The 25680-nt window shown below is 46.4% G+C and overlaps 1 protein-coding gene across 3 annotated transcripts in view; it reads left to right on the forward strand.

The window, feature by feature from the left end:
• Positions 1-25680, forward strand: part of PHTF1 (putative homeodomain transcription factor 1) — a 383734-nt gene that overhangs the window by 8795 nt on the left and 349259 nt on the right. For 2 of the 3 annotated variants that reach the window (XM_073667168.1, XM_073667166.1), the window contains exon 3: positions 19475-19537. In XM_073667168.1, the coding sequence (XP_073523269.1) occupies positions 19475-19537 (63 nt within the window). The remainder of the gene's footprint in view (positions 1-19474; positions 19538-25680) is intronic. The other variant, XM_073667167.1, reaches the window with a different exon arrangement.

Below are 25680 nucleotides of genomic sequence, written 5' to 3' on the forward strand. Positions count from 1 at the left end.
TCACGCTACTCGGGATGTTCGGCGAGCACTGAGCATTTCCGGGTTACTCGGGCGGGAGCTCGGGTCTCCTCCCTGCATGTTTGGCGCTCTTTACAGAGCCAATGAACATGCAGGGATTGCCAGCCAGTCACTGTAATGCTGCAGCCATGTTGGTTGTGGGCATTACAGTGATTGGCTGGCCGCACAGCGTCACCTCGAGTATTTAAAACGGGGCGCCGCCATCTTGGACACAGTCGCTCCGGATTAGACAGTGTAGGGACAGCGCTGCTGATTTTGGGAGAGATATAAACTGCGAAATAGTTAGTGTAGGGTCTGTAAAGGCTGCCAGAACAAACAAACAGTCCTTTTTAGGACTAATATCCATCCCAGATACCAGGCAGGCAGGCTGTACAGGAGACACAGTGGTTATACCAGCAAACGCTGCATTACAGTCCTGTGTGCTCCTGTTGCTGAAATTGCTGGACTTAGCACCAGGTGTCGGGGGCCAGGAAAAATCCTTTTTTTTCCATCTAAATCCTCCTTTTTTTTTCCTCCTTCACACTGTACAAATACCCGTCTTATTAACCTTTTGGTGTGTCCCCCCCCCAAAAAAAAACAAGCGTGTCTCTGATTTTTCAGACACAAATATAACTGTTGAAAATAGTCTGGTGTAGGCTAGAGAAACAGAAGTGTTGTTTTGCACTTCCACGGTTCAAACCTCTGTATTATCCATTTTGGGCCATTTGTATCTTAAAAAAAAAACAGTTTGAGTGTGTCGCTCACTGTTCAGCCGCAAATATCTCTATTTAAAAAAGTGTGGTATACCCCAGTAAACAATAACTGTGGTTTTGCCATCCCATGGTAAAAAATCTCTATTATTCAGCTTTTGGTAGTTTTTTCCGTAAAGAAAAACAGTAGTGTCTCCTGACTGTTGTGACACAAAAATATATCTGTTGAAAATAGTCTTGTGTAGGCCCGACATCCCAGTGTGGTTTCGCAGTTCCACGGGTCAAATCGCTGTACTATCCAGTTTTGGGCCTTTGGTATCTAAAAAAAAAGGAGTTTGAGTGTGTCGCTCACTGTTCAGCCGCAAATATCTCTATTTAAAAAAGTGTGGTATACCCCAGTAAACAATAACTGTGGTTTTCCTCTTCCACGGTTCTAATCTACTCTTTATTACCCTTTTTCCATTGATAGTGCAAGTGTAAGCTATTTTACTTCATTTACAATGGGCAAGGCGCGTGGCAAGGGACGTGGAAGTGGACATTCTGGTGATGGTTCGTGCAGAGGACGGGGCCGTGGCCAAGGTGAAAATGTGCCACAACCAACAGCCACATCTTCTCGCTTCCACTTCTTGACCGAATTACTAGGGAAGCACAGAACAACACCAGTATTGAGAACTGATCAGTGTGAACAGGTTATTAATTGGATAGCAGATAATACTTCCAGTTACCTGGGCACCACCACCTCCGGTCTGTCTTCCACACGGTCAACTCTTAGTAGCCGTGAGTCTCGACCGCATACTCCTCCTCACCCTGATGCTCCTTCCTCCCACCAAGCCGAGTGTCGTCAGACAGCAAGTGATCCCACACTTGGACACTCTGAAGAGCTGTTCACTGGTCCATTTCCATATTTGGGCCCCTCGTCTGATACGCTTGAAGTGGTGGAAGAGGAGATCCCATGTTGCGATGCTCAAATATTTGAACAGCCACGGCCACAGGAAGTCGACGTTGGCAATCTGTCACAAGAGGTGGACGATGACGAGACACAATTGCCAGGAAGTGAGGAGGAGGATCGTGGTGCACAAGTGGAAGAGGAGGAGGTGGTGGATGATCTAGTAACTGACCCAACGTGGAAGGAGGACATGCAGAGTGAGGCCAGCAGCACACAAGGGGAGGGAGGCAGAGTACCCCAACAGGCAGGAAGAAGCAGTGTGGTGGCCGCAGACAGAAAGCAGGCAACCATTCTCCGTAACACCAACACGAGGGACATTGCCAGTACAAGCGGTAGGTCTTCCAGAGTCTGGAATTATTTTAAAGACTCTGCTGATAACCCCAAAAAGGCCATATATTTCACCTGCCATGCCAGCATCAGCAGGGGTGACAAAACTACCAGCCTGACCACCACCAGCATGATCAGGCACATGGCAGCAAAGCACCCGACTTTGTGGGGCGAAACCCAGGGTCCACGACCAGTGTCAGCGGGTGTCACCACTGCTTCTTCCACTGTTGTGCGTGCAATAGAACCCCCTGTTGTGTGTGCAAGGCAATCCCCTGTCCATACTGCATGTAAAGATGCCCCCTCCTCTCAGTCTTCACTTGTTATGGCAGTTTCTCAAGAAACAGCATCAACGTCCACGTCCACGTCCCACTGCAGCGTTCAATTGTCCATATCCCAGACCTTTGAACGAAAGCGGAAATTCGCAGCTAACGCCCCACAGGCCACAGTCCTAAATTCGCACATTTCACGACTGCTTGCATTGGAAATGCTGCCTTTTAGGCTGGTGGAGACGGAATCCTTCCGCAATCTTATGGCGGAGGCCGTCCCTCGGTACTCGGTCCCCAGCCGACAGTATCCCCGCACTACACAAGCACGTGTCCCAAAGCATCTGCCGTGCCCTCAACAACACAGTTACTGGGAGAGTCCACCTGACAACGGACACGTGGACAAGTGCTTGTGGCCAGGGACGGTACATCTCTCTGACGGCACACTGGGTAAACATAGTGGAAGCCGGGACCCAGTCAGACCTTGGGACGGAACACATCCTCCCCACACCGAGGATTGCGGGCCCTATGTCAGACAGAGTTGCCCCTACAGTGTACAGCTCCTGCGCATCCTCCTCCTCCTCCTCCTCATGTTCAGCCTCCATCTCAGATATCACCACATCAGTTACAAGCTGGAAGCATTGCAGTACTGCCTCCGCCAAGCGGCAACAGGCTGTGCTGAAACTCATAAGCTTAGGTGATAAACCTCACACTGCTTGTGAGTTGTGGACAGCTGTGAAAGAGCAGGCAGATCTGTGGCTGAGACCGCTGAACCTACATCCCGGCATGGTCGTGTGTGACAATGGCCGTAACCTGGTGGCGGCTCTGAGGCGAGGTGAGATCACACACGTACCATGCCTGGCTCATGTGCTTAACCTCGTGGTTCAGCGGTTTCTTAAATCGTACCCCGAGTTGCCAGATCTGCTCGTGAAAGTACGCCGCCTGTCAGCTCATTTTCGCAAGTCGGCTACAGCTTCCGCCGCCCTTGCTGTGTTGCAGCAGCGTTTGCAGCTTCCGGCACACCGACTGGTGTGTGATGTCCCCACACGTTGGAACTCTACCCTCCACATGTTGCAAAGGATTTGTGAGCAGAAGAGAGCAGTTGTGGAGTACCAGCTGCAACAAGGCCGTCGATATTCAGGTCAGACTCCACACATAAGACCTCAGGAGTGGACCTGGATGTCTGACATATGTACCATCCTGACAAACTTTGAGGAGGCCACCAAGATGGTGAGTGGCGATGACGCCATCATTAGTGTCAGCATCCCACTTGTCTGTCTTTTGCAACGCTCTCTGCAGAGAATTAAAGAGGAGGCATTGCAGCCAGAGTATGATGAGATGGATCAAGAAGCCGTAGCGGGCGATTACACACAGCCCAGCCTCATCTCATCCCAATGTGCATTGGGGAACAATGAGGGAGAGGAGGAGGAGGAGGAGGAAGAACAGGAGCTGCTATCATGCGTTGTAGACGGTAGTACCTGTACAAGTGTCATACCGTCGGTTCAGCGTGGGTGGCCTGAGGACAGGGGGGAGGAGGAAGAGGAGGAGGACGAGGAGAGCATGGTCAGTCGTCATCTTGGTGAGGACACGGAAATCTTGCCCGTTACCAGTCTGGCACGCATGGCTGACTTTATGTTACGCTGCCTTAACCGTGACCCTCGCGTTGTCAAAATGTTGGGTGACAGTCATTACTGGTTGGTGACACTTGTAGACCCCCGCTACAAGGAGAACTTTCACTCTCTTATTCCTGAGGTGGAGAGGTCTACAAAAATGGGGCAATACCAGAAGGCCCTTGCTGCAGAACTCTTAAAAAAATTCCCATCTGAACACGCTACCGGCAGAGGTCACAGTTCGTTGCCCAACCAAGGCATACAGGCGAGAGAGATGCAACTCCAATCCAGCAGAGGCAGGGGAACACGGTCAACGTTCTGGGACAGTTTTCTGACACCCGCCCAGCTTACAGGCCCTGAGGCGCGGGGTACTCTCACAAGGAGTGGAAAGTTTCAAAAGATGGTGAGGGAGTACCTTGCCGATCGTACCAGCGTCCTCCGTGATTCCTCTGTGCCTTTTAATTATTGGGTATCCAAGCTGGACACTTGGAATGAACTCGCTCTGTACGCCTTGGAGGTCCTGGCCTGCCCTGCCGCTAGCGTGTTATCGGAGCGTGTTTTTAGTGCCGCTGGGGGAATTATAACTGATAAGCGCACTCGCCTGTCAACTGACAATGCTGACAAGCTGACCCTTATCAAAATGAAAAGGGCTGGATTGGGCCAGACTTATCATCACCACCAAATGACAGCAGAGTAACATAAAGTCAAATCCACTGTGTTATTTCGGGAGGTGTATTCACATGCACCGCTTCACACCCACACATGGGTATACGCTTCCTCGTTTCGGCTGTTTAATCTTCTTCTCCTTATCCTCAGCCTCCACCACCACTATACCACCAGGGTGCCAGCATTGCAAGTTCCTCCGTCCTTATTTTTGGCAGCTTTTGCTTGCAAGGCATAAGCAAATACTATGGGACACTCACTCCCCAATAATGGGACTTATGTTTGTAATATGCTGTACTGCATGGCTCTTGTAATGGGCATTGCAAGTTGCTCCGTCCTAATTTTTGGCAGCGTTTGCTGGGAAAGCATAAGCAAATACTATGGGACACCCACTCCCCAATAATGGGACTTATGTTTGTAATATGCTGTACTGCATGGCTCTTGTAAGGGGCATTGCAAGTTGCTCCGTCCTAATTTTTGGCAGCTTTTGCTGGGAAAGCATAAGCAAATACTATGGGACACCCACTCCCCAATAATGGGACTTATGTTTGTAATATGCTGTACTGCATGGCTCTTGTAAGGGGCATTGCAAGTTGCTCCATCCTAATTTTTGGCAGCTTTTGCTGGGAAAGCATAAGCATATACTATGGAACACCCACTCCGCAATAAATGGACTTATGTTTGTAATATGCTGTACTGCATGGCTCTTGTAAGGGGCATTGCAAGTTGCTCCGTCCTAATTTTTTGCAGCTTTTGCTGGGAAAGCATAAGCAAATACTATGGGACACCCACTCCCCAATAATGGGACTTATGTTTGTAATATGCTGTACTGCATGGCTCTTGTAAGGGGCATTGCAAGTTGCTCCGTCCTAATTTTTGGCAGCTTTTGCTGGGAAAGCATAAGCAAATACTATGGGACACCCACTCCCCAATAATGGGACTTATGTTTGTAATATGCTGTACTGCATGGCTCTTGTAAGGGGCATTGCAAGTTGCTCCTTCCTAATTTTTGGCAGCTTTTGCTGGGAAAGCATAAGCAAATACTATGGGACACCCACTCCCCAATAATGGGACTTATGTTTGTAATATTCTGTACTGCATGGCCCTTGCAAGGGGCATTGCAAGTTGCTCTGTCCTAATTTTTGGCAGCTTTTGCTGGGAAAGCATAAGCAAATACTATGGGACACCCACTCCCCAATAATGGGACTTATGTTTGTAATATGCTGTACTGCATGGCTCTTGTAAGGGGCATTGCAAGTTGCTCCATCCTAATTTTTGGCAGCTTTTGCTGGGAAAGCATAAGCAAATACTATGGGACACCCACTCCCCAATAATGGGACTTATGTTTGTAATATTCTGTACTGCATGGCCCTTGCAAGGGGCATTGCAAGTTGCTCTGTCCTAATTTTTGGCAGCTTTTGCTGGGAAAGCATAAGCAAATACTATGGGACACCCACTCCCCAATAATGGGACTTATGTTTGTAATATGCTGTACTGCATGGCTCTTGTAAGGGGCATTGCAAGTTGCTCCATCCTAATTTTTGGCAGCTTTTGCTGGGAAAGCATAAGCAAATACTATGGGACACCCACTGCTCAATAATGAGACTTATGTTTGTAATATGCTGTACTGCATGGATCTTGTAAGGGGCATTGCAAGTTGCTCCGTCCTAATTTTTGGCAGCTTTTGCTTGGAAAGCATAAGCAAATACTATGGGACACCCACTCCCCAATAATGGGACTTATGGTTGTAATATGCTGTACTGCATGGCTCTTGTAAGGGGCATTGCAAGTTGCTCCGTCCTAATTTTTGGCAGCTTTTGCTGGGAAAGCATAAGCAAATACTATGGGACACCCACTCCCCAATAATGGGACTTATGTTTGTAATATGCTGTACTGCATGGCTCTTGTAAGGGGCATTGCAAGTTGCTCCGTCCTAATTTTTGGCAGCTTTTGCTGGGAAAGCATAAGCAAATACTATGGGACACCCACTCCCCAATAATGAGATTCATGCTTGTAATATGCTGTACTGCATGGCACTTGTAAGGGGCATTGCAAGTTGCTCCGTCCTAATTTTTGGCAGCTTTTGCTGGGAAAGCATAAGCAAATACCATGGGACACCCACTCCCCAATAATGGGACTTATGTTTGTAATATGCTGTACTGCATGGCTCTTGTAAGGGGCATTGCAAGTTGCTCCGTCCTAATTTTTGGCAGCTTTTGCTGGGAAAGCATAAGCAAATACTATGGGACACCCACTCCCCAATAATGGGACTTATGTTTGTAATATGCTGTACTGCATGGCTCTTGTAAGGGGCATTGCAAGTTGCTCCGTCCTAATTTTTGGCAGCTTTTGCTTGGAAAGCATAAGCAAATACCATGGGACACCCACTCCCCAGTAATGGGACTTATGTTTGTAATATGCTGTACTGCATGTGACGCGCCCCCTGGGCCGTGTGTACACGTGTGTGGGATACCCGGTGCCGGGTCTCTGGGCTCTGTAGTCTCCGTGGCGGTGACCCGGTCCTGTGGCTCAGGCTGGTCAAACCAGTGGCAGTCTTTCTTGGGTTTTGAGGTTAATTGTCCGACTGCGCCACCCGTGGATTGCGGTCAGGGAGTACCACCGCTGTGAGGCAGACTTCTGAGGCTGGTGTTGTGTGCGCAGCATAGAATGGGATAACTCCCCTCGGGAGGAGTATAGCCTCAGGGCAGTGAGTGTGGATGATGGGGGTGATGGTGCACGAGCGCAGCAGGAATAACTCAGAGTCTTTGCAGTGCAGTTCAGGGTCTTTACTGATGATTATAAGGTAGACCCTCCTGGGATTACTGGCTAGCATAAGAGGCCTGGTCAGTCTGTGAGCAAGCAGGAGTTCCCCTGGCCAGGTGGAGTTGTAGGCCTCCCCGTCTGTCTGCACTCTTCCTGGCTACCTTGCTGTAAGCGGGTAGAAGTAGCCCACGTCCCTGAGTGTACCGTGTAGTGCTCACCCGTATGGCTGGTGACTTGGGGCCTTCTGTTAGCCTCCGCTCCACGACAGCGGTGCTGGTACCTTGCTTGTGACTGAGCCTCCGGGCTTCTATGGCCAGAGGACCTGAAATCCCCTGCCGGCTGGTTTCTGCTGCTGGATATATAAGTCCTCACAGCTTCGGACTCCTGTGTCCGGTTCCTATTGTCTTCTGCCAGGGCGAGCTCTGCTCAGCTTCCAGCCCCTGGTCTTTAGCTCCTAGCTCCTACAGAGCTCCTTGCTGTTACTTTCCCTTGCTCTCACTCTGACTCTGACTGCTCTCTGACTCACTCAACCCCGCCCCAGATCCAGTTTATAAGGGCAGAATTCTCCCCTCCCAGGATTGGGGCAGGAGGATGTTGCATGTTTAAGGGATCCTGACCAGGAAACCTCCCACTTGCTCTCCGACGTTATATCTCTATTACTGTGGTGACCAGACCCCTGGGCTGCCACACATGGCTCTTGTAAGGGGCATTGCAGTTCCTCATAATTTTTGTAAAGCCTTCCATTCACTGCTTAGGCCAACAGTGCACGGGAGACCCAGTTGCTATAAATGGAAAAAAAGATTTAGTTAACGCCCTCTGACCTCCATGTCATTTCCAAGGGGCATTGGAGTGGCTCGAAATTTTTGGTAGGCATTGCACTCACTGTATGCCCTATAACTGTGTAGCTGAACCGCTCCTTTTGTTACAGAAACATATCCTACCAGACATATCTGGTTGACTGGCCTGATATTGATGTGAATGGTCCCTGTTCCTCCTGCTCTTTCTCCTTTGCCACTACCTCATCCATCATTTATCACCTGAAGCTTTGTTTTAACGGGAGTCATAGAACTTGGATAGTAGCAGGAAAACATCCAGCAATCCTCGGAGGAGGTAGGATATGCGCCAAAACGCTGACCACCTCAGGCCTAGCTGCTACTACATACATGCGCTTGCATTACAACAAAACAAAGCAGATGCTAACTTCTATCATCCTCATCATGCTCCTCACCTTGGCACTCTCAAGTCTGATAGTCCGGTGGGCTCGGCCAATGCTGCCCTAAAGCAGGCCAGGCTAAGAAAAGTGTGGGAAAGGTTACCGGGACAAATAGGGGTGGCTGGGGACCGAGTATGGACACCCGGCCACCCCCTGGAGGCTGGGGAGCAAGCGGGGACACCTGGCCACCAGGCGGCTGGGGACTGAGTATGGATATCAGGCCGCCGACACAGCCATGGCGTGGTGGCCAGATTCCGCCTCCACATGCCTAAAAGGCCCAATTTAAAGTGCAAGCAAGCAAGCAGTATGGTATTGCAGCCTGGGGGTGGGTGGGTGGCAGGCTGCATACTTGCACTTGCATTGCAAGGAATGGGAGAGGTACAATTGAACACTGCCCTGGGACAAGGACTTGAATGGGGATAGTTGCAAGTCTGCAACGACAGGTGCAAGGTGGGAGGCATCTTCGCATGTACCATGAACAGGGGTTTGGCATGCACACACTACAGCGGAATAGGCTCTCCTTCCCACTAAATGCACTGGGGAGGGCACAGGTAATGTTTTGGTATACGCGCTTAATCTTATGTATAAGGCACACCAGGACAAATATGGGTGGCTGGGGACTGAGTATGGATACCTCGCTGCCGAAGCAGCCATGAGGTAGTGGCCAGCTTCGGCCTCCTCCAAACTAAAAGGCCCCATTTCAAGTGCAAGCTAGCAGTATGGAATTGCAGTCTGGGAGTGGGTGGGTGGCAGGCTGCACACTTACACTTGCATTAAAAGAAAACATAGCAGATGCTAACTTCTGTCATCATCATCATGCTCCTCACCTTGGCACTCTCAACTCCACCGATGGAGAAGTCAGGGCCCACCGGAGGAGTCTGGTTCTCTGGTGGGCTCGTCCAATGCTGCCTAAAGCAGGCCGGGCTAAGAAAAGTGTGTGGGGGGATGTTCCAAGGAGAAATAGGGGCGGCTGGGGACCGTTTAAGGACACCCGGCTGCCCCCAGGCGGCTGGGGACCGTGTGTGGACACCCGGCCGCGGGGCGGCTGGGGACCGAGTATGGACACCCGGCCGCCGGGCGGCTGGGGACTGAGTATGGATTCCAGGCCGCCAACACAGCCATGACGTGGTGGCCAGATTCCGCCTCCACATGCCTAAAAGGCCCAATTTCAAGTTCAAGCAAGCAAGCAGTATGGTATTGCAGCCTGGGGGTGGGTGGCAGGCTGCATACTTGAGCTTGTATTGCAAGGAATGGGGGAGGTACAATTGAACACTGCCCTGGGACTAGAACTTGCATGGGGATAGTTGCAAGTCTGCATCTTCTGATGCGGTAAGGATCACTTATGATGGGCACACTTTTAGACAGTGACCTGGGAGTCAGAGATGCTTCCAGGGGTCTTCCCCATGCTGTTCCCTTGTCTTTTCAGCACTGTATGCATGTGTCACACAGCACATGGCCAGATAAGGTTGTAAAATGTTAAAATGACATTTCACGGTGAATGCATTTGTCATAGTTGAAAGCAATACAAAAGTGCAAAAACGCATAAAAAATGCTACTTGTGAACATAGCCGAAGGTGTGGAGGAGTATTTTTGTTTTTGGTCATTTATTTTAACTTTTATACACAAGTCTTTACCCTGGAAAGTATGTTCCTTAACATATTTCACAGCAAAAAAGTTTCACTTTCGTTTTTGAACGCTTTATTGTGAGCCTGTAAAAGTGGCTTAATACCTCTGACCACGTTGTTGACAGCAGTGACCTGGGGGTCAGAAATGCTTCCTGGAGCGATCCCCATGCTGTCCCCATGTCATTTGAGCACTGTCACTATCGTTTTGGGCACTTGTTAGTCTTTTAAAAGACTGCCGGGGGTGCCACCGCAAAAATGCTCAAGTCTCCCATAGACTAACATTGGGCTCGTTGCTCGGGTCGAGCACCCGAGTATCACGGCGAGCTCGGCCCGAGCTTCGAGCACCCGAGCATTTTAGTGCTCGCTCAACACTACACACAGGGTCTCCCGATCTGCCCCTGCTCTGAGCTCAGCCAGGCAAAACTCACAGGGTCCTAATGCTCTCCTGCTGCTATCACAGTTCACACTCTCACATGCCACCCCACTAGAGGTTGGCATCCTTGACACACCTCCCCACTCAAAGTCGTCTTGTGCATAGCGCTGTGGGGGTATACCGGCCATAGCTGGAGTAGTTCTCCTGAGACCCACCCCAACAGGCTCAGTCCCCAAGGGGGCAGAAGTCTCTTCAGTGGTATCATCAGAGGGAGCCAATGAGGCTGCTCCCTCCTGAGGTGTGGCGCCCTGTGCCACATCATCCGGGTCAGGCAACTGACCTGATTCCCTGTTCTCTGAAGGACATACCACATTCTCAACACTTTCTCCACACGGGGACAGATTGATCGCAGGGGGCAAGTAAGCAGACGCAGAGGGAGACTCGCCATCAAATTCAAGAACATTAGGAATGCCCACCCCTCGGGACACGGCCTGTGGTTCCATGGGAACGGGGACCGCATCTTCAAACCAGCACCGTTGTAGCATGTTACGATGAAGATTACGGGTTGGTCCCCCTGTCCCCACCAGCTCGACCTCGTAGACTGGAATCTCAGGGCTTACCCATTTTTTTTACCAGGTACGGAGTCGCCTCCCATCGTTCACTCAGTTTTCCGGACCATCGTTTGATTCTCACCAACACTCTATCCCCCGAGGAGAAAGGCCCGGCTTGCACGGGACACGCGTCCCTATGGATCACCTGATTGAGTCGATCACCCACCACCTGATGCACCACCCTTAATCGCCGCTGGTGTTCTCTAACCCATTTTGATGCGGTCCGAGGGGGATTGGAGGAGGGACCTGGCATGCCCAAATCCTCAATGTCCCACCCTGGCCTCCCGAACATCAACATGTGTGGTGAGTAGCCAGTAGTGCTGTGCACTCTATTATTGTAGGCCCACATCAATTCAGGGAGATATTCAGGCCAGCGTACCTGCTGTTTACCCTCTAACGTCCTCAACATCTTCAACAGAGTCTGATTAAAGCGCTCACAAGCTCTGTTACCTTGGGGATGGTATGGTGTAGTTCTCAACGGTGCAATACCATACAGCTGGTACAGCTCCTTCACCAATGCCCCCTGAAAACATGCCCCTTGATCCGAGTGTATTCTTTGTGGACACCCAAACACCTGGATGAAATGTTGACACACGGACTCAGCCGCTGACCCCGCCATCTGATCTCCTGTCAGCGCTGCTACAGCATACTTGGTGAAGTGGTCTGTTATTACCAAGCAATAGGAATACCCAGACGTTGAGTATCCTATCAAGACATAGCCAATCATGAGCAGCTCTAAGGGAGCGGAAGTCTTAATAGATTGCGTGGGCGCCCGCTGCTCAAGGCACTTACTGAGCCCACAGACCCGACACTGCCGACACGCCTCTGTCACCATCCCCCCCAATTCAGCACAATAGAGGACTCGCTGTAGCCACTGGAGTGTCTTTTCACTCCCAAAGTGGGCCCTTTCTCATGCGCCTCGCGAGTGACCACCGGACCCATCCCCATAGGGATTACTAGCTGGTACCGGTGCTGCAGCTCAGATGGCAGGTACACCTTACAGTTCAAGAGGCCCTGTTCCACACACAACTTATCCCACTGTCCCAGTAGTTTCATTCCAGCTGTGCCTTGTCCTCTGCACGCGGCCAGACCCTTTTTTGTACCCAATTGCGCACTAGTGCAATGTCTGGGCAATCGTTCTGGTCTTTTGCCCAATCTGAGGGTGTTTTTCCCACACACTGCATCCCTGACTCCACCCCACTTGAATGTACCACACTTCGGAAGATAGGTACATGCCCCAAGTCAGGGGTTTCAGTGTCCTCAAGCTGGTCATCAACATTTTCCCCCGAGGACCCAAGGGGCACTCTTGAGAGTGCATCTGCATTTCCGTTTTCCCGCCCAGAGCGAAACTTAATTCAATAGTTAAACTTAGCAAGGCGAGCGACCTACTGCTGCTCCAACGCTCCCAGTTTTGCGTTTTCTAGGTGGGCCAGAGGGTTATTATCAGTCATGACTAGCACCTCAGCTCCTGTTAAATACTCGGCAAAGCGTTCTGTCATCGCCCACACCAGGGCCAGTAGCTCTAGGTGAAACGAGCTGTAGTTAGCTGGGTTGCGTTCAGTGTCTCTTAAAGACCTGCTGCCAGAGGTGATTACTCGCTCCTGACCATCCTGCACTTGTGCTAGTATCGCCCCCAGCCCATGCAGACTGCCATCAGTGTATAACAGGAAAGGGGAATCAAACCGGGCATTCACCAACAACAGAGCCTTCGTTGGGGCGGCCTCACCAACTCAAATGCCTTTTGCTGCTGGGGTCCCCATGGGATGGGGCGATTTTGGGGGCCCTGTGCCATCCCTCTTAAAAGCTCATTCAGGGGACTCACTACTTGTGAAAACTTAGGTACAAATCGCCGATAGTACCCCGTTAAACCCAAGAAGGCCCAAACCGCTCGCAGGGTATGGGGAGGTGGCCACTCCTGCACGACCATGACCTTACTGGTCGCTGGCAGCACCCCGTCCGGAGTCACCACGTGGCCTAAATACTCAATCTGACTCTGTAACAGTTGGCACTTCTTTGGTTTTATTTTTAGGCCGTAACGACTGAGCTGCCGGAGAACTTGACGTAACTTCTCAAGATGGTCTTCAAATGAGGTCCCGAACACCACAATGTCATCTAGATATACAGTACAGACCAAAAGTTTGGACACACCTCATTTAAAGATTTTTCTGTATTTTCATGACTATGAAAATTGTACATTCACACTGAAGGCATCCAAGCTATGAATTAACACATGTGGAATTATATACTTAACAACAAAGTGTGAAACAACTGAAAATATGTCTTATATTCTAGGTTCTTCAAAGTAGCCACCTTTTGCTTTGATAACTGCTTTGCACACTCTTGGCATTCTCTTGATGAGCTTCAAGAGGTAGTCACCGGAAATGGTTTTCACTTCGCAGGTGTGCCTTGTCAGGTTTAATAAGTGGGATTTCTTGCCTTATAAATGGGGTTGGGACCATCAGTTGTGTTGTGCAGAAGTCAGGTGGATACACTGCTGATAGTCCTACTGAATAGACTGTTAGAATTTGTATTATGGCAAGAAAAAAGCAGCTAAGTAAAGAAAAACGAGTGGCCATCATTACTTTAAGAAATGAAGGTCAGTCAGTCTGAAAAATTGGGAAAACTTTGAAAGTGTCCCCAAGTGCAGTTGCAAAAACCATCAAGCACTACAAAGAAACTGGCTCACATGAGGACCGCCCCAGGAAAGGAAGACCAAGAGTCACCTCGGCTTCTGAGGATAAGTTTATCCAAGTCACCAGCCTCAGAAATCGCAGGTTAACAGCAGCTCAGATTAGAGACCAGGTCAATGCCACACAGAGTTCTAGCAGCAGACACATCTCTTCAACAACTGTTAAGAGGAGACTTTGTGTAGCAGGCCTTCATGGTAAAATAGCTGATAGGAAACCACTGCTAAGGACAGGCAACAAGCAGAAGAGACTTGTTTGGGCTAAAGAACACAAGGAATGGACACTAGACCAGTGGAAATCTGTGCTTTGGTCTGATGAGTCCAAATTTGAGATCTTTGGTTCCAACCACCGTGTCTTTGTGCGATGCAGAAAAAGTGAACGGATGGACTCTACATGCCTGGTTCCCACCGTGAAGCATGGAGGAGGAGGTGTGATGGTGTGGGGGTGCTTTGCTGGTGGCACTGTTGGGGATTTATTCAAAATTGAAGGCATACTGAACCAGCATGGCTACCACAGCATCTTGCAGCGGCATGCTATTCCATCCGGTTTGCGCTTAGTTGGACCATCATTTATTTTTCAACAGGACAATGACCCCAAACACACCTCCAGGCTGTGTAAGGGCTATTTGACCAAGAAAGAGAGTGATGGGGTGCTATGCCAGATGACCTGGCCTCCACAGTCACCAGACCTGAACCCAATCGAGATGGTTTGGGGTGAGCTGGACCACAGAGTGAAGGCAAAAGGGCCAACAAGTGCTAAGCATCTCTGGGAACTCCTTCAAGAATGTTGGAAGACCATTTCCGGTGACAACCTCTTGAAGGTCATCAAGTGAATGCCAAGAGTGTGCAAAGCAGTCATCAAAGCAAAAGGTGGTTACTTTGAAGAACCTAGACTATAAAACATATTTTCAGTTGTTTCACACTTTTTTGTTAAGTATATAATTCCACATGTGTTCTTTCATAGTTTTGATGCCTTCAGTGTGAATGTACAATTTTCATAGTCATGAAAATACAGAAAAATCTTTAAATGAGAAGGTGTTTCCAAACTTTTGGTCTGTACTGTATCAGGACTCAGGAGTCAGGACTGATTCAAAATTCAGATCGCCTAAGCAATGCTCCATCAGGTGTTGGAAAGTTCCCGGGGTGCTAGTGAGCCCAAAGGGCATCTGGTTGAATTCCATCACCATCCGCCTAGCGTCACCCTTTAGTGCATTTAATACCAGCTCTGCTCGTAACGCGGGGGCCAGTTTACACATCCGCAGAACACTCTGGACCCTCTCAGCCCAATCCTGCAACGCCATGTTACGCCCGTCGTATTTCGGCATGTGCTGGAGCAAAGCTCCTACCGGCACATATCCTCCCAAAGTCGCCGCGGCTGCCAGGGGTTCCTCAACCAGTGAAGGGGCTGCTGGTGAGGCAGAGTCATTTCTTCCCTCGTCTCTGTCCATGACAAGCACTGGATCCTGCCGACTACGCCAAAAATGTAATGACCGGAGGTCCGAGAGAGATCCAGTGAGTCAGAAACTGAGACAGAGACAGAAATAAACTCTTTACTAAAACAGGGATTAGACTAAAATTCAGTATTGCATGAATCAGTCTCAGGTTCTACCTGGGACACTGTCTCTAATAAATACACACAATCAGCAAAAGCTGAAATGAATGCGCCAATCTCAAGGATTCCAGTTTATGTGAATTATACTAAAGATCTGGAACAATTTTACCTAAACACTGTGTCAGTCTAGTGTGGGTGTTCTATAGGGACCCCTGAGTACTATCCTACCACTATTAACAATAACAATGCATGAAACTATACCAATTGCTCTTATACCCCTAGTATAGGGATACACCGGGTATCTTCCAGTTACGGTACCGTTAACCACAGGTGTGGTCTATCACAGACGTGTGAATCGCGGTGGCTGCAGCTAGTCCCAGAAAACTTTGGCGCCAAATAATAAGCAACGTTCACAAAAACAGCAAAGGTTCCTTGTCTTGTCGGCCGATGCCGAGCCCACACGCCGGGGACTTTAGTCCTGTAGCCTCAGGTTAAGGTTAGGGAAGAACTCTTCAACAGGCTTGTCAGTATCCTCTCAATGTGAATGGCACCGGACCCCGTGTCTTCTCTCGCAGTCACTCACTGTTTTCCAGACCACCGACCACGCGCTCCATCACAGAGATGATATTCTCAGTCTCTTTCCTTCACACTCGACACTTGGCTCGTTCAGCACAAAGTCTCTAGTCCACTCAGCATGAACTTCCACAAAACTCCAAAGAGCCACACAGCTTTCCCCAGCTCAGCACTCGTTCTTAAGCAGGGACACAGCTTCACCAGGGCCAGGGGTTAACAACACCCACAGGAAAGCTTGTAGAGAGAGAGTTTTGTTGCAGTTCAGTCCTCACAGTTCTCCCCAGACGATACTTCCAGCGTCTCACACAGCAGGCACCCTCAGAACACACAGGGTCTCCCGATCTGCCCCTGCTCTGAGCTCAGCAAGGCAAAACTCACAGGGTCCTAATGCTGTCCTGCTGCTCTCACAGTTCAAACTCTCACATGCTCCTTTTATACTTTTCTTGTTTTATTGCATTTTTAGTCTTTTACTATCGGATTAAGCCTTGTTGAAGTGAGCTAATAGCATTTATTCTTTGTATTTTTATTTTATGCAAAGCCTGTACCCCAACCTTGCCCAGTCTTTTATATGTGCCCACACATAAATATTGCTCCCAGTGAAGCCCATTAGTGTCCCTTGTGTCCTCACACACGATGATGCCTTGCAGTGCCATCATACAGTATGATGCTCAGACAGTACAATCCCCAACTCGGTAGACTCCCCCACACATATTATGATGCTCCCACAGCCCCTCAGACATAGTACAATACCCCCACACGGTATATTGACCCCACAGACCTCCACGCACAATATTATACTCCATACACTATGATTCCCCGACAGTGCATTTACCCACACACAGTATGAATCCCCCACAGACCCACAAACACAGTATGATGCCCCCACACAGGATGTTAATCCTAAAGCTACCTACACAATGCGATGCCCCTACAGTCTCACACATGCTAAAATGCCGTCATAGTAGATCCCCGCACACATAATATAATAATAATTTTTATTTATATAGCGCCAATATATTCCGCAGCATTTTACAATTAAGTAAGGACATATACAGACAATAAAAACAATACAATGTATCACATTTCAACAGTTACAGGAGGGTTGAGGGCCCTGCTCGCAAGCTTATAATCTATACAGTGCCTACAAGTAGTATTCAACCCCCTGCAGATTTAGCTGGTTGACACATGCGGAATTAACTTGGCATTGTGACATTTGTACTGTAGATCAGCCTGGAAGTGGGAAATGCACTGCAACAAATTTTTTTTTTTTTTTAAACGTAAAAAGTTAATTCAGTGTCATTTATTATTCAACCCCTCAAACCACAAGAATTCTGTTTGGTCCCCCTAAAGTATTAAGAAGTAGTTCAGGCACCAAGAATAATGAGCTTCACATGTGTGGATTAAAGATCTCTTTTGCCAGCCTTTTCTGACTATTTAAGACCCTCCCCAAACTTGTGAACAGCACTCAGACATGGTCAACATGGGAACGACAAAGGAGCATTCCAAGGCCATCAGAGACAAGATCGTGGAGGGTCACAAGGCTGGCAAGGGGTACAAAACCCTTTCCAAGGAGTTGGACCTACCTGTCTCCACTGTTGGGAGCATCATCCGTAAGTGGAAGGCTTATGGAACTACTGTTAGCCTTCCACGGCCTGGACAGCCTTTGAAAGTGTCCTCCCGTGCCGAGGCCAGGCTTGTCCGAAGAGTCAAGGCTAACCCAAGGACAACAAGGAAGGAGCTCTGGGAAGATCTCATGGCAGTGGGGACATTGGTTTCAGTCAATACCATAAGTAACGTACTCCACTGCAATGGTCTCCGTTCCAAACGAGCCTGTATGGTACCTTTACTTTCAAAGCGTCATGTCAAGGATCATCTACAGTTTGCTCATGATCACTTGGAGGACTCTGAGACAGACTGGTTCAAGGTTCTATGGTCTGATGAGACCAAGATCGAGATCTTTGGTGCCAACCACACACGTGACGTTTGGAGACTGGATGGCACTGCATACGACCCCAAGAATACCATCCCTACAGTCAAGCATGGTGGTGGCAGCATCATGCTGTGGGGCTGTTTCTCAGCCAAGGGGCCTGGCCATCTGGTCCGCATCCATGGGAAGATGGATAGCACGGTCTACCTGGAGATTTTGGCCAAGAACCTCTGCTCCTCCATCAAGGATCTTAAGATGGGTCGTAATTTCATCTTCCAACAAGACAACGACCCAAAGCACACAGGCAAGAAAACCAAGGCCTGGTTCAAGAGGGAAAAAGTCAAGGTGTTGGAGTGGCCTAGTCAGTCTCCTGACCTTAACCCAATTGAAAACTTGTGGAAGGAGCTCAAGAATAAAGTCCACATGAGACACCCAAAGAACCTAGATAACTTGGAGAAGATCTGCATGGAGGAGTGGGCCAAGATAACTCCACAGACCTGTGCCGGCCTGATCAGGTCTTATAAAAGACGATTATTAGCTGTAATTGCAAACAAGGGTTATTCCACAAAATATTAAACATAGGGGTTGTATAATAATTGACCCACACTTTTATGTTTAAAATTTAATAAAATTCAACTGAGCAACATAACTTTTTGGTTTGTAAGATTTATGCTTCTGTTCATAAAACCTACTCTCGTTTGCAGTTTGAAGGCTCTAACTTATTTGCATCTTTATCAAACCAGCTAAATCTGCAGGGGGTTGAATACTACTTGTAGGCACTGTATATGTTGTATATGATGTATGATGTACATTTGGACGGAAATAATACATTTGTGGCTTTCTGCTATCTAGCAAAATCTATCTTGTGGGTTCTCTGGTATAATATGATATTATCCATACATTTAGTTATTGATATTTATGCAGCATGTTTAGTTCCATGTCAATTAAGTGGTGGGCGTCCATCTCATTTTGCTATGGGGCCATATGAATACTATTCTCTGGCTGACCTTTATGACTCCTTTATTACATGTCCATACAGCTTACATGCCCTGACGTACGTCAGATTCCATTTGTGCACATTCTGGTCTCCAGAAAGAAAAAATGTTTCCTTTTTATTGTATCTGCCGTGTGCTCCTGCCTCCCGCACACTTCCCTGCCCTCTTATGACCAATCGATGAGGGTCTTATAATTCTGATCCCACCAATCAGCAGGCATGTAAAATACCTGCAAAATTTAGTTACTCTAAAATATTTTCAGCTAACATGACGACCTATGTATCTCCATGGCTGTGCAATCTGATACGTACATTCAGCCACATAGCAATAAGTAGGGGACTAGAGGAATGGGTGCGAAAGCAGGATAAGGCTGCATCACATGTCCATTTACAGACCTCAATCCCTGGGCTGTCCGCGGGTCTCCTCACAGGCATATATGAGGCTATTAGTTCGGATCAGGAGACATGAGGTCAGTCCGGGGATTGTTGTCCGTACATGGACCGTGAAATACAGACTAGTGAATGCAGCCTAAGACTACACACATGGCTTTGCAGTCAGTAATAATATAGGCATATAGGTCTGCATGAAAATACCGCTATAAACCCCTCTGACTGTACACTACTGGTAATCTTTTCTGCAGATTGGAGCATATGATCAGCAAATATGGGAGAAATCAGTAGAACAGAAGGAGATCAAGGTGAAGGTAATCTTTAATATATTATAGCAATAGAGCATATTAAGTAAACTTGAAAGATGTGATCTCCATTATCTGTGGACGGATGATAAATGTATGACCATTTGTGGTCCAATCATTTGGACCCCCACCGATCATGAGAAACAGTCCCCTCTGTAAATGGTAATGACCACTGACAATGGGATTTATAGAGAGAACCAAGCATTGTATTCAGCCATGTTCGGCTATGGCCAAAACTGATTGTGCTTATATACTATGTACATTTTAATGTAAACCCAGGCATTTCCTTAGATGGTTTCTCTTTTTATGAAAATAAAATTCAGTCTTAGTGTATATATGGGGGGTGAAAAAGTAGGTATACATTTTAAGTAATAGTTGAATTACAATCATTAACTATGCATGTTTTTTTTTAATATATCTAATCTATGATAACTCCCCAAAGAAAAAGTCCATCTGGATAAGATCTGGTGACCATTGTGGCCATTCATCCAGACTTCACCGACCTATCCACTTATGGTAATAAAAAAATAAAATGAAAAGACACTGTATGCTGCATATGCACTTCTCCTTGTATTTTAGAACTATATCCCTTGGTGTTTTGTATAGATTTTTTTTTATTATTATTTTATATTGAAAACACAGTCAGCATTATTTTTCTGGCTGAAAATACTGATTTGTGAAAGAAAGGTTTTTGATGACATCTGCTGGAAGGAAATGGAAATGCTTATCTCTAGGTCTTAGATGCATTTTGCCAAGCATCCTTTTTTTATCATTTTTTTTGTATAGAAATTGAAAATACATGTTAAATTTAGACAAGCCCTAGTTGTGTCTAAAGAGCTGCCATCATCCCATGAAAACAGATAAATATGCACTCGTTAATTAAATTTGATATTAGTATGTCGCTCTCCTTGAGACGCCTCCTGATTACAGGGGTTACCAGCAGTGGGACCCATGACCTCAAAAGCCAACATGGCAAGCTGTACTAACGTTTTCACTAAATTATGCAGTAAGTAAATAGTAATTTTGATGTATATATATTAAATGGTGATGTACATTTTTTATTTTTACAAGTGAAGTCATAAAATAATAAAGAGGTAATTTGGAATATTTGTACCATTGTCCTGAATATTTTTTCTCTTTATGTTATGCAGAATACATCTATGTACAGTGGTGGCCAAAAGTATTGGCACCCCTGCAATTCTGTCAAATAATACTCAGTTTCTTCCTGAAAATGATTGCAATCACAAATTCTTTGGTCTTATTCTCTTCATTTAATTTGTATTCAATGAAAAAACACAAAAAGAATTGTCCTAAAGCCAAATTGGATACAATTCCACACCAAACCTAAAAAAGGGGGTGGACAAAAGTATTGGCACTGTTTGAAAAATCATGCGATGCTTCTCTAATTCGGGTAATTAACAGCACCTGTAACTTACCTGTGGCACCTAACAGGTGTTGGCAATAACTAAATCACACTTGCAGCCAGTTAACATGGATTAAAGTTGACTCAACCTCTGTCCTGTGTCCTTGTGTGTACCACATTGAGCATGGAGAAAAGAAAGAAGACCAAAGAGCTGTCTGAGGACTTGAGAAATCAAATTGTGAGGAAGCATGAGCAATCTCAAGGCTACAAGTCCATCTCCAAAGACCTGAATGTTCCTGTGTCTTCCGTGCGCAGTGTCATCAAGAAGTTTAAAGCCCATGGCACTGTGGCTAACCTCCCTAGATGTGGACGGAAAAGAAAAATTGACAAGAGATTTCAACGCAAGATTGTGCGGATGGTGGATAAAAAACCTCAACTAACATCCAAACAAGTTCAAACTGCCCTGCAGTCCGAGGGTACAACAGTGTCAACCCGTACTATCCGTTGGCGTCTGAATGAAAAAGGACTGTATGGTAGGATACCCAGGAAGACCCCACTTCTTACCCCGAGACATAAAAAAGCCAGGCTGGAGTTTGCCAAAACTTACCTGAGAAAGCCTAAAACGTTTTGGAAGAATGTTCTCTGGTCAGATGAGACAAAAGTAGAGCTTTTTGGGAAAAAGCATCAACACAGAGTGTACAGGAAAAAAAAGAGGCATTCAAAGAAAAGAACACGGTCCCTACAGTCAAACATGGCGGAGGTTCCCTGATGTTTTGGGGTTACTTTGCTGCCTCTGGCACTGGACTGCTTGACCGTGTGCATGGCATTATGAAGTCTGAAGACTACCAACAAATTTTGCAGCATAATGTAGGGCCCAGTGTGAGAAAGCTGGGTCTCCCTCAGAGGTCATGGGTCTTCCAGCAGGACAATGACCCAAAACACACTTCCAAAAGCACTATAAAATGGTTTGAGAGAAAGCACTGGAGACTTCTAAGGTGGCCAGCAATGAGTCCAGACCTGAATCCCATAGAACACCTATGGAGAGATCTCAAAATGGCAGTTTGTAGAAGGCACCCTTCAAATATCAGGGACCTGGAGCAGTTTGCCAAAGAAGAATGGTCTACAATTCCAGCAGAGCATTGTAAGAAACTCATTGATGGTTACCAGAAGCGGTTGTTCGCAGTTATTTTGGCTAAAGGTTGTGCAACCAAGTATTAGGCTGAGGGTGCCAATACTTTTGTCTGGCCCATTTTTGGAGTTTTGTGAGAAATGATCAATGATTTGATTTTTGCTTCATTCTTTTTTGTGTTTTTTCCTTGCAAGCAAATTAAATGAAGATAATAATACCAAAGAATTTGTGATTGCAATCATTTTCAGGAAGAAACTGAGTATTATCTGACAGAATTGCAGGGGTGCCAATACTTTTGGCCACCACTGTACATGTGAATATATATATATACATACATATATATATATATTTATATATATATATATATATATATATATATATATTTATATATATACACTACCGTTCAAAAGTTTGGGGTCACCCAGACAATTTTGTGTTTTCCATGAAAACTCATACTTTTATTTATCAAATGAGTTGGAAAATGATTTGAAAATATAGTCCAGATATTGACAAGGTTAGAAATAATGATTTTTATTACAAAGAATAATTTTCTCCTTCAAACTTTGCTTTTGTCAAAGAATGCTCCCTTTGCAGCAATTACAGCATTGCAGACCTTTGGCATTCTAGCTGTTAAATTGTTGAGGTAATCTTGAGAAATTTCACTCCATGCTTCCTGAAGCCCCTCCTATGAGTCGGATTGGCTTGATGGGCACTTTTTGCGTACCATACTGTCAAGCTGCTCCCACAATAGCTCAATGGGATTGAGATCTGGTGACTTGCACTGGCCACTCCATTACAGATAGAATACCAGCTGCTTGCTTCTTCCCTAAATAGTTCATGCATAATTTGGAGGTGTTCTTTGGGTTATTGTCCTCTTGTAGGATGAAATTGGCTCCAATCAAGCGCTGTCCACAGGGTATAACATGGTGTTGCAAAATGGAGTGATAGCTTTCCTTATTCAAAATCCCATTTACCTTGTACAAATCTCCCATTTTACCAGCACCAAAGCAACCCCAGACCATCACATTACCTCCACCATGCTTTACTGATGGCATCAGGTACTCTTCCAGCATCTTTTCAGTTGCTCTGCGTCTCACAAATGTTCTGTGTGATCCAAACACCTCAAACTTTGATTTGTCTGTCCATAAAACTTTTTCCCAATCTTCCTCTGTCCAATGTCTGTGTTCTTTTGCCCATATTAATATTTTCCTTTTATTAGCCAGTCTCAGATATGGCTTTTTCTTTGCCACTTTGCCCTGAAGGACAGAATCCCGGAGTCGCCTCTTCACTGTAGACATTGACACTGGCGTTTTGCGTATACTATTTAATGAAGCTGCCAGTTGAGGAGCTGTGAGGCGTCGATTTCTCAAACTAGAGACTCTAATGTACTTGTCTTGTTGCTCAGTTGTGCAGCGGGGCCTCCCACTTCTCTTTCTGCTCTGGTTAGAGCCTGTTTGTGCTCTCCTCTGAATGGAGTAGTACACACCGTTGTAGGAAATCTTCAGTTTCTTGGCAATCCCTCGCATGGAATAGCCTTCATTTCTAAGAACAAGAATAGACTGTCGAGTTTCACATGAAAGTTCTCTTTTTCTGGCCATTTTGAGAGTTTCATAGAACAAACAAATGTAATGCTCCAGATTCTCAACTAGCTCAAAGGAAGGTCAATTTTATAGCTTCTAAAATCAGCCAAACCGTTTTCAGCTGGGCTAACATACTTGTGCAAGGGTTTTCTAGGGTATTCTAAACATCCATTAGCCTTCTTACACAGTTAGCAAACACAATGTACCATTAAAACACTGGAGTGGTGGTTGTTGAAAATGGGCCTCTATACACCTATGTAGATATTGCAATAAAAACAAGACGTTTACAGCTAGAATAGTCATTTACCACATTAACAATGTATAGTGTGTATTTCTAATTCATTTAATGTTAGCTTCATTGTTAAAAAATGTGCTTTTCTTTCAAAAATAATGAAATTTCTAAATGACCCCAAACTTTTGAACGGTAGTGTATACAGTGCTGGCCAAAAGTATTGGCATCCCTGCAATTCTGTCAGATAATACTCAGTTTCTTCCTGAAAATGATTGCAATCACAAATTCTTTGGTATTATTCTCTTCATTTAATTTGTCTTCAATGAAAAAAACACAAAAAGAATTGTCCTAAAGCCAAATTGGATATAATTCCACTCCAAACCTAAAAAAGGGGGTGGACAAAAGTATTGGCACCCTTTGAAAAATCATGTGATGCTTCTCTAATTCGTGTAATTAACAGCACCTGTAACTTACCTGTGGCACCTAACAGGTGTTGGCAATAACTAAATCACACTTGCAGCCAGTTAACATGGATTAAAGTTGACTCAACCTCTGTCCTGTGTCCTTGTGTGTACCACATTGAGCATGGAGAAAAGAAAGAAGACCAAAGAACTGTCTGAGGACTTGAGAAACCAAATTGTGAGGAAGCATGAGCAATCTCAAGGCTACAAGTCCATCTCCAAAGACCTGAATGTTCCTGTGTCTTCCGTGCGCAGTGTCATCAAGAAGTTTAAAGCCCATGGCACTGTGGCTAACCTCCCTAGATGTGGACGGAAAAGAAAAATTGACGAGAGATTTCAACGCAAGATTGTGCGGATGGTGAATAAAGAACCTCGACTAACATCCAAACAAGTTCAAGCTGCCCTGCAGTCCGAGGGTACAACAGTGTCAACCCATACTATCCGTCGGCATCTGAATGAAAAGGGACTGTATGGTAGGATACCCAGGAAGACCCCACTTCTTACCCCGAGACATAAAAAAGCCAGACTGGAGTTTGCCAAAACTTACCTGAGAAAGCCTAAAACGTTTTGGAAGAATGTTCTCTGGTCAGATGAGACAAAAGTAGAGCTTTTTGGGAGAAAGCATCAACATAGAGTGTACAGGAAAAAAAAAGAGGCATTCAAAGAAAAGAACACGGTCCCTACAGTCAAACATGGCGGAGGTTCCCTGATATTTTGGGGTTGTTTTGCTGCCTCTGGCACTGGACTGCTTGACCGTGTGCATTGCATTATGAAGTCTGAAGACTACCAACAAATTTTGCAACATAATGTAGGGCCCAGTGTCAGAAAGCTGGATCTCTCTCAGAGGTCATGGGTCTTCCAGCAGGACAATGACCCAAAACACACTTCCAAAAGCACTATAAAATGGTTTGAGAGAAAGCACTGGAGACTTCTAAGGTGGCCAGCAATGAGTCCAGACCTGAATCCCATAGAACACCTGTGGAGAGATCTCAAAATGGAAGTTTGGAGAAGGCACCCTTCAAATATCAGGGACCTGGAGCAGTTTGCCAAAGAAGAATGATCTACAATTCCAGCAGAGCATTGTAAGAAACTCATTGATGGTTACCGGAAGCGGTTGGTCGCAGTTATTTTGGCTAAAGGTTGTGCAACCAAGTATTAGGCTGAGGGTGCCAATACTTTTGTCCGGCCCTTTTTTGGAGTTTTGTGTGAAATGATCAATGATTTGATTTTTGCTTCATTCTCTTTTGTGTTTTTTCCTTGCAAGCAAATTAAATGAAGAGAATAATACCAAAGAATTTGTGAATTTTGTCATTTTCAGGAAGAAACTGAGTATTATCTGACAGAATTGCAGGGGTACCAATACTTTTGGCCAGCACTGTGTGTATAT

Source organism: Phyllobates terribilis, unplaced genomic scaffold (assembly GCF_046119375.1).
Source record: "Phyllobates terribilis strain yellow unplaced genomic scaffold, ASM4611937v1 Scaffold_2__4_contigs__length_985480577, whole genome shotgun sequence".
NCBI lineage: Eukaryota > Metazoa > Chordata > Amphibia > Anura > Dendrobatidae > Phyllobates > Phyllobates terribilis.